This window comes from Macrobrachium nipponense, chromosome 30 (assembly GCF_015104395.2).
Source record: "Macrobrachium nipponense isolate FS-2020 chromosome 30, ASM1510439v2, whole genome shotgun sequence".
Classification (NCBI taxonomy): Eukaryota; Metazoa; Arthropoda; class Malacostraca; order Decapoda; family Palaemonidae; genus Macrobrachium; species Macrobrachium nipponense.
In genome coordinates this window covers 48,470,729-48,481,186 of record NC_087218.1, presented here as the reverse complement: position 1 = coordinate 48,481,186, position 10,458 = coordinate 48,470,729, and the positions used below count along the sequence as shown (strand labels likewise).

Here is a 10,458-nt window from a genome sequence, read left to right as displayed (position 1 = left end):
AGCCAACCAGAGCCTCCGAGTCCGCTGGGGACTTCCCTTCAAAGGGAAGTTTGAAGCACCCGGACAGCAAGCTAGGGCAAAGGAGAGGCCGAGGAGGTACATGCCCTATAAGTCCTCTCGACCTCACACAGTTGTTCAGGCAGTCCCAATATCCCAAGTTGGGAAGCCCTCAACATCAAAGGCCCAGCCGCAGCAGCAGTTTGTTCTGCTACAGGCTCTGTCGGCTTAGCAACCCTCAACCTTCAGAGCCATCATGACCTCCCCCACCTTTAACCCCGCCTATGAAGCTAGGGAATCCTTTCGTAGCTACAATAGGCATGCCGGTAGCAGTAGAGCCAGAGGCCACTCCCGGCTACGAAGCGGCTCAAGGGGTAGAGGATTCCGTGGAGGGAGAGGGTGCAAACCTGCAGCCAACCATTGAGAGACCGCAGGTAGGAGGGAGATTATATCTCTTGAGACCATTGGACCTTCAGTCCATGGGCAAACAGTATAATCTCCAAGGGCCTGGGGTGGAAATGGAAGGAAGGGCCTCCACCACCAATAGACTTCTTCCAGACCCCAACAGTGGATCTGGTAGAATATACCAAGGATCTCCTACAAAAGAAGGCCATAAAGAAAGTAAGGAGACTAAAGTTTCAAGGACGTCTGTTCAGTGTTCCAAAGAAGGACTCAGACAAAAGAAGAGTGATTCTGGACTTGTCAAGGCTCAATTCATACATTCTTTGCGACAAGTTCCGTATGCTGACGTTCTCGCAGGTGCGGACCTTACTTCCCCATGGGGCCGTCACCACCTCTATAGATCTTACAGACGCTTACTATCATGTTCAGATAGCAAGGAACTTCTCTCCATACCTAGGCTTCAGGCTAGGGAACAAAGCTTACTCATTCAGAGTCATGCCGTTCGGGCTCAACATTGCGCCCAGAATATTCACCAAGCTAGGAGAGATGATGGTCCAAGAACTGAGAACCAGGGGAATAATGTTAGTAGCCTACCTAGACGACTGGCTCATTTGGGCAGCCAGCATCGAGGAATGCCGCAGGTCGACAGCCAAAGTAATAGAACTCTTGGAGTTTCTGGGTTTTCAAATAAGGAGAAATCTCGGCTGGAACCGGCTTCCCACTTTCAATGGTTGGGAATCCAATGGGACCTAGAAAAAAACAAGCTATCCCTTCCACCCAGGAAGGCCAAGGAAATAGCTGCAGCTACAAGACAGTTTCTCAGGAGCATAAAGGCCTCTCGTTGTACACAAGAGAGAATCTAAGGACCTCCAGGTTCACTACACTGCATCAGTAACGGAACGTCTACTAAGAGCCAGATTGGAAGGTATATCAATCGAGTCTGATGAAGAGAGCCAACCAACAACAATCTCAGAGACAAGATTCTCAGACCAACTTCCACCTATACTAGCAAAGAGGCTTCGCCCATGGACGAAGCACAAGAACCTAACCAAGGAAGTACCACTGCAATTCCCTCCGCCGTCTTTGACAATTCATACAAACCCGTCACTGAGTTGCTGGGGGGGATACTCTCAACACAAGAAGGTTCAAGGGATATGGTCGAATACGTTCCGCCAGTTCCATATCAATGTGCTAGAAGCTATGGCAGTCCTCCTAACCTTAAAGTGACTAACTCCGGCCAGGAACAGCCATGTGAGGATAGTCTCAGACAGCCTAGTGGTGGTACATTGCATAAACAGGGGAGGTTCCAGGTCAAGCAAGTTGAATCACGTGCTGATTGCTATATTCGCTTTGACAGCGAAGAGTCATTGGCACCTGTCAGCAACCCATCTAGCAGGAGTCAGGAATGTGATCGCGGACGCTCTTTCCAGGACTACTCCACTAGAATCAGAGTGGTCCCTGGACAAGAATTCATTCCAGTGGATTTACAATCAAGTCCTGGACCTTCAAGTGGACTTATTCGCAACAGAATCCAACCACAAGCTACCATGCTATGTGGCTCCCAACCTGGACCCCCTAGCCTATGCCACAGATGCGATGTCAATAAATTGGAATAAGTGGCAGAAGATTTATCTATTCCCCCCAGTGAATCTTCTGATGAAAGTCTTGCACAAGCTACGATCCTTCACAGGACAAGTAGCATTAGTGGCCCCCAATTGGCCGAAAAGCAACTGGTTTCCGTTCCTCCTAGAGCTGAAGCTCCAACCCAAACGGATCCCTTGCCCGGAACTGACACATAGTACAAACTCAAACTGTGTCAGCTTCCTCAAGAATTCTGAAAACCCTTACTTTATGGACTTCATGAAGTTTGCAGCCCAAAAAGACGCGAGTATTGATCCATGTAACATTGTATTTATAAAATCAGATAAAAGAGATTCAACTCTCAGACAATATGATTCGGCTGTTAAAAAATTGGCCAAGTTCCTAAAGGAATCAGGAACCCACAAAATGACCACAAATCTGGCAATCTCATTGTTTAGAACTCTATTTGAGAAAGGCCTAGCCGCCAGTACTATTACAACAATCACGTCAGCTTTGAAGAAAATTTTCCAAGTCAGCTTCAATATTAATTTGTCGGATGCATACTTCTCTTCCATTCCAAGAGCATGCGCACGCCTAAGACCAACTGTCCACCCACAAAAGGTTACTTTGTTCTTGAATGATGTACTTAAATTGGCGTCAGACACTATTAATGAATCATGCTCATACATAACCCTCCTAAGAAAAACTTTATTCTTAATGGCTATGGCCTCAGGTGCCAGAATATCTGAACTTTCAGCTCTCTCAAGAAATCTAGACCACATAGATTTCCTCCCGTCAGGGGAAGTACTACTATCCCCAGACCGGAGCTTCTTGGCTAAGAATGAGGACCCACAGAATAGATGGACTCCATGGAAAATCATTCCTTTATCTCAGGACACATCATTGTGCCCTGTCATTACCCTAAAATCCTTTTTAGCTAGAACCTCCGCAATATCGTCAGGTCCTCTTTTTATTAGAGAAAAGGGTGGCACAATCTCTCTTAAAGGTATTAGACAGCAAATACTCTACTTTATTAAACAAGCCAACCCGGATTCCATCCCGCATTTCCATGACATCCGGGCGGTGGCTACTTCCATTAATTATTTTCAAAATATGAATTTTGAGGATCTGAAGAAATATACGGGTTGGAAATCCCCAGTAGTTTTTAAGCGCCGCTATTTGAAAAATTTAGAAGCCCTTAAATTCCCAGCAATTGCTGCAGGGAGCATAGTCTCCCCTGAATAATAAATCCTATCAACCTCCTTCTACCCCTTTCTCCTTCCTGATACACTCTCCTTTCTACCTGCCTCGCTCGTACTCTCCACTATACCTCTCTCCTCTGGGTTGAGAGGACCTGAGCGTCATTCTGCCACCAAATCTTGTACATAAAATATTGGGTTCCGGATTGTTTTATAGACCGGATGGTACATATTCTGAAATGTGATAATTCCTTACAGGATACCCTGTCATTTTTTGTTAGCTTTAAGTTATTACTAATTCTAAGCCATAAATTTAAGTCTTAGCATAAGTAGTAATTAAGTAAGCTGAAGTTTAATTAGATATATTGTAATATGTTAAGTTAGTAAATTTAAGCTAAAATGAACCTCAGGTTTCATTAACTCCTCCTTATAAGATTACTTGGTAGGCTTGGATGGGCATTCTCTGGTAACTTTTCACTGGCGAACACAGGTCTACCCAGAAAAGGGATTTTGACGAAGGAAAAATCTATTTCTTGGGAGAGACCTGTGTCGCCCAGTGAACCCAGCCCTTCTAATTGACTTCCCTACCCTTACACCAATCCAAGCCAAAATGTCTAAAAAATTCAGGATTGCAGATGGCGCTCGGGTCGGGTAGTAGTAGTAGTAGTGAGAGAGAGGTGGAAGTAGTAGCCGTTGGGTCGGCTCTCCCCATGAGAGGCATTTTGGAAAGGAAACCTCTAATTGGCAGGAGACCTGTGAAGAGTGGCTTCCACTCGCCTTGTACTTTATACCCGACACCCTTAGGGTGCTCGCGCGAGGGTAGTAACCTCAGCATACCATGTTAGCTTTTTTCTCTGGTGTATTTAGAACCTATTTATACTAGGAAAGTGGATAGCAGGATCCTTTTCACCGGGCGACACAGGTCTCTCCCCGGAAATAGATTTTTCCTTCGTCAAAATCCTTATATATATATATATATATATACCCTATATATATATATATATAGTATATATATATCATATAGTATATATATATATATAGATATATATATGTGTGTGTGTTGTGTATGTATGTATGTATATATATATATATATATATATATATATATATATAAAAGGGATTTTGATGAGAAAAAAATCTATTTCTGGGGAGAGACCTGTGTTGCCCGGTGGAAAGGATGCCTGTATATATATATATATATATATATATATATATATATATATATATAATATATATATATAATATATATATATATATCTACATACATACATATATACACACACACACATAATATACACACACACACACACAGTGGAACCTCAACATACGAAAGTCCCTACTTACAAAAAATCCAAGTTAAGAAAGGAAAGACAAAGATTTTTTTGCTTCTGTATACGAAAATAATTCAGGTTACGAAAGGGTGTTCTGTAAAGTCCGAGATTTGCCCGTACCACCAAGAACAATTTTAAAACTCGCGCGCCGCTAACTCAGTAGATTTACCACCATCCTCCCATTGGTTCCTAATGCTAGTCACCGCCGTAAGATCTTGCTCTCCTATTGGTCAGCATCTATCCCATCATGGCTCTACGTAAAGGCATCATTAGGTCACTTCATCGCATCAGCGTTATCGTACACGCAAAATTCGTTCGTTCACATATACGTATTTCGTTAGTTAACGTAAATTCGTGTTAGTGATTTCGCTTTCTACTTATACTCATACTTCATCATGTTGTGTGTGAACTTTATTAACTTAATTAGCTGTGGGTCCCAAGAATGTTGCTGAAGTTCAAGGAAAGAAGGGGATGCTTTCTTTGGAGACTTAAGATAGAGATAATTAAGAAGTATAAAGCTGGCATGCGGTTGAGTGTGATCGCTAAGGAATACGGCCGAAATCCGTCGACGATAGGCACCATCCTTAAGCAGAAGGAAGCCATCAAAGCAGCTACACCTTCCAAGGGCGTAATTATTTTGTCCAACAAGAGGAGCCACATGCATGATGAGATGGAGAGGCTGCTTCTTGTATGGATTAAAGACAAAGAAATCGCTGGCGATACGATAACCGAGACAGCAATCTGTCACAAGGCTAGCGCTATTTTCGGTGATCTGATTGCCCAGGCCGAAGATGACAGAGGAGAAGGGACAACGATGCCAACCCCAGACTTCAAGGCTTCTCGTGGGTGGTTTGATAAATTCCGTAAACGGACTGGCATCCATTCGGTGGTGTGGCATGGGGAGGCGGCCAGCTCGGACATGAAAGCGGCCGAAGCCTTTATTAAGACATTCGACAACATGACGATCAACGAAGGCTACAGTTCTCAGCAAGTCTTCAACTGTGACGAGACTGGCCTTTTTTTGGAAAAAATGCCTCGTCAGACGTACATCACAGAGACCTTACCTTACAGACCTTACAGTTCGTTTGGGTTGCCCCAGGTCCCTCAGTGTGAGGCGCCTCTAATGTCTACCAGAGAGTTGCTAGTACATCTTCCGGTATATTTTGCATCTTCCAATCTTGGATGGTCTGGGATGCAGTTTAGATATTTGTCGAGCTTATTCTTAAACACATCTACACTCACTCCTGATATATTCCTCAGATGAGCTGGCAACGCATTGAATAGACGCTGCATTATCGATGCTGGTGCGTAGTGGATTAATGTCCTGTGTGCTTTCCTTATTTTTCCTGGTATAGTTTTGGGCACTATTAATCTACCTCTGCTTGCTCTTTCTGATATTTTAGTTCCATGATATTTTATGTTATTCCTTCTATCTGTTTCCATGCCTGAATTATCATGTAGCGTTCTCTTCTCCTTTCTAGACTATATAATTTTAAGGATTGTAGTCTTTCCCAGTAGTCTAGGAAGAGAAGAAGCTACCTGAGCATAAGCCTATGAAAGACAGGTTTACGCTCACACTTTGTTCCAACGCCAGTGGGGATTGTAAGGTCAAGCCCCTACTTGTGTATGATTCGGAGACTCCTCAAGCCTTCAAGGCCCACAAAGTGCTAAAGGAGAAGCTTCCGGTGATGTGGAGGGCTAATGCGAAAGCCTGGGTAACGAGACTTTTGTTCACCGAGTGGGTAAATCTGTGTTTCGGCCCGACAGTAAAGAAATTCTTGGAAGAGAAGCGCCTCCCTCTGAAATATCTGCTGTTGTTGGACAATGCCCCTGCTCACGCTCCTGGCCTCTAGGAAGATATCCTAGCAGAGCGGAGTATTCTTTTATCAAGGTTCTTTATCTTCCGCCTAACACCACCCCTCTCCTCCAGCCCATGGACCAGCAAGTGATATCGAACTTCAAGAAGCTGTATACGAAACATCTTTTCAAGAGATTTTTCAACATCACGGATATCACAAACTCCACCTTGCGTGAATTTTGGAAGGAGCATTTTGATATCGAAATATGCATCCGACTCATCGATCAAACTTGGCAGGAGGTTTCGAGGCAAACCTTGAATTCTTCGTGGAGAAAACTCTGGCCTGATGCCATATCCGCCCGAGACTTCAAGGGATTCAATGTGGGTGAAGCTGATGCAGATTCAGAAACAGTTGACGATCCTGAAATTGTTTCGCAACCAGATCTTGAGGAGATCGTGGCACTCGGCAAGTCCATGGGGCTGGTCGTCGACGAGGACAACATCAATGACCTTCTCACGGAGCACCAAGGGGAGCTTACGACGGATGACCTGAAGGAGTTGGAGGCTATGCAACATAACACGTCGTTCAAGAAGAGTTCTCTGGCAGCGGCGAGGAGGAGGATCCTATGATAATGGCAGAAATTAAGGATGCTCTAGCTGCTTTTCATAAAGTGTAATCATTTTTAGAAAAGACACACCCCGAAAAGGCTTACACAGGTCGTATGCTTGTGCAGTTCGATGACGTTTGCCTGATTCGTTTCAGGAACATTGTGAAAAGCAGGCAGGCAGAAGCAATCTTCCTTGGATAGTTATTTTTTAAAGAGGCCTTTGGTAGTAGTAAGCCAACAGGAAGATCCAAGTGATACAAAAAAACAGAAAGTTGAAAGTGGTGAAGAAATTGAAATTTTGTATAAAAAAATGTAAAAATCAAAATGACAAAAAATTAAATATTAAGTTTTTTGTAAAGTTAAGTGTTCATGTTTTCTGCCATTTGTTAATGTTTCGTAAAGTTTAGTGTTAATGTTTTCTGCCATTTTTTAATGTGTTTCGTAAAGTTAAATGTTCATGTTTTCTGCCATTTGTCATCCTCTGTCGCCAATTTCGGAGATCGCCTCACTCAAAAGGTAAGGTTCCACATTTTACTACATATGTACATACAGTATTTCTTGTACCATGTACACTAATACACTTTATTTACAGGTGTAGTATAGTTTATGTTAGATATTGAATGGTCCAAATTGTTGTATTTCATTGTTTATTGGTCAATTTAGCTTTATTATAAAATTTACTGTGGTGTTGTTGTAGGGCTTGGAACGAATTAGGTAATTTACATGTAAAACGTGTAAATTCTTTCCGATCTGACGGAAAAAATATGACTCCAAAAATGCAAATAATCGATATTTGAAGGTCTCTCTCTCTCTCTCTCTCTCTCTCTCTCTCTCTCTCTCTCTCTCTCTCTCTCTCTCTCTCTCTCTCTCTCTCTCTCTCTTGAAGCAAGCTTTCATCTGGTAGAGGTTGTCAGCAGTGGTCTGTTCCATCCTGATCTCCTAATGGCTGGTGGCGGGAAGGAGGACGGACAACACACCAAAAGCAGTCCACCTCAGCTTCTCAGCCTAGAGGATGTCTCGCAGCTCCAGATGAAAACTCGCTTTAAGAAAAAGAGAGAGAGAAAATTGTGAATGACTGATGACTATATCATAGTTTATCTGTAAAATTGAAATACATACACTGATCTTGTTCCTGTATTTGATAATGACTATAGGCACTCTACTAGCCTGTTTAAGTAGCACGGAAAGAGCTGCTATTCGAAAAATTGAGAAGAATTTCTACAAGCGTAACGCTACTGAAGTAGCCATTATTTTTAATATATATATATTATAGATATATATATATATATTATATATATGAGAGAGAGAGAGAGATGGGTTTAATAAAAATTTGAATGTTACACAAAGCCTAAGCTTTTACGATTCTTGCTGTCATGAGTTTAAAGAATATATCATGTTTCCTGATGAACCCATTATGTTTACATAACCTGTTTGTGTAACTATGCAGAAACAGGTACGTAATCAAATCACAGAAAAAAAGTAGAAAATGTGTTACTGCCCACGTGTATTAAGGACTGCGCCTTGTCTGTCCAGGCTGGCTGCTCAAGCCATTGTTTTCTTTGAGTATGATTATATATTGATGAGTTACTGTGCCAGCTTTTGGCTCTTTATAGATCCATGATGCAGACTCATTACAGACTTACATTTGAATATCAAATTCAGGCCAAAGGACAAGAGCATATCCTTTAGAAATAAGGAATTTTAGACTAAAACTTTTTCACAGTATTGTAAGTCAATTAAGTGGAATATTTGTTTTTTATTATTAATCTTTGCTTTGCAGAAATGGAAGGTCTGGAAGGAAAAGATATAGAGAATATAAGAAAAAGCCTTCCACAAGTACCATTATTTCAAGTTCAACATATATATAGCACTTTAAGTGATGATCAAATCAGTTTGTACCGTTTCCAAGTACAGACACTCAAAAAAATTGACTTAGTGCTCCAAAGTAACCCAAGCTGCCGAGACAAATTGAAGGATCATTTAAAAGTCATCAAGAAACGTGTTATGAAACAAAGTCATCACATATCTCCACAAATGGTTGATGAATTGACGTGTGAGTTGCAGCGCATGAGCATTCTCTCAGCTTATTGGGAGTTCATCAAGAAAAGTGAAATCTATAAAAATCCAAAACTGGTCAAAATTCAAATACAACTTGAACAACTAATGAGTCCCACAGCCAAATTTGATGAAGAGAGAGAAGAGGAGGTTAGAAAGCTACTGCAGGAGAGTGAAAAGTATATCGGTGGATTAGGCATATCCGATGAAGAAAGAATCAGTATATTGGATGCAATGGGACTCAAACAGGGCCATTGGTACAAATGTCCCAATGGCCATATATACTGCATAACTGAGTGTGGAGGTGCCATGGTAGAGGCAAACTGTCCAGAATGTGGAGCAAGAATTGGGGGAGGGAGTCACTCTCTCAGATCTGATAATCAGGTTGCGACAGAAATGGATGGTGCAGAGCATCCAGCCTGGTCGGAACATTACAATGACATGGAGAACTTTATTTTTGATTGATTTCACACTTATGCCGGATTAAATTTGAAAAGCTTTCTTGGAACAAATAATGTTCACCTATGAAGTTACTTTCTACTTGCTTTCCCTATCAAATATTTAAATATAACAAAATCTTTTATTCTGTGACCAAGTAGTTTAAAAGCTTAATAGAATTTTGTAAGAAATTACCTGATCTTAGATCCCTATATGGGAAATTTTAAAAAACATGAAATATAAGTAGCTTGTGAAGATTTTTAATTATACTACTGGATTGCTACCGGATGACATATACATGGTTAACCATAACTGGAATATAAATTTACAAAATTATGTACTACTGGATTGCTACCAGATGATGTATAGTACATGGTTAACCATAACTGGAATATGAATTTACAAAATTATGTTACGTTAATTAGTTTATCTTTATAATAGTGGGAAGACTAATGGGTTTTGGATGTTTATGTTTCATCAGTTTTAATGATAAAATTGTTGTCCCATGTTATTACACATTTTTAGTTGTAGATGGTTCACCTTAACTGGAATATAAATTTAAAGTATGCCTGATATGAGCATTACTTCCTGGTTTATCTTTGTTGACTTGTGGGGAAGACTGCTTTTGAACGTTAGCATTGTCAATATAACAATAAAGTTGGTGTCCCATGTTTATAAGCTATTAGTAATTTAGGTAAAAATATATTTTAATTTTTAAAAACGTTTTACGATTTTATAACTGAACGCGCCAGATACTATATCACAGGAATTGGGCAGCTTTGGGAAGGACGTTCCTTGCAAACTGTGAGATGAAATAAAGGCAGACAAAGACTTGTTGGTTTTATTGATGAACCCTGAATATGATTAGTACAGGGTGCTGAGTTTTATCTTATCAGACTGATGCAATAATAGCATACAAATTTTGTTTTCTACATTATCCTTTCTTGATCAGTATGTAAACCCCAAAATTATCCAGCTTGACATGCAATAATAATACTGTAATACTATATCATACTAATATGTTGATATATGAACTTCTTTAAAAAAAA

The 10,458-nt window shown here is 40.9% G+C and overlaps 1 protein-coding gene across 2 annotated transcripts in view; it reads left to right on the top strand.

Annotated features, from left to right (window-relative positions):
* Positions 1-10,240, top strand: part of LOC135202497 (NFX1-type zinc finger-containing protein 1-like) — a 93,247-nt gene extending 83,007 nt beyond the window's left edge. For both annotated transcript variants that reach the window (XM_064231917.1, XM_064231918.1), the window contains one exon: positions 8,697-10,240. In XM_064231917.1, the coding sequence (XP_064087987.1) occupies positions 8,697-9,436 (740 nt within the window). In that variant the 3' untranslated portion in view covers positions 9,437-10,240. The remainder of the gene's footprint in view (positions 1-8,696) is intronic.
* The last annotated feature ends 218 nt before the right edge of the window (positions 10,241-10,458 follow it).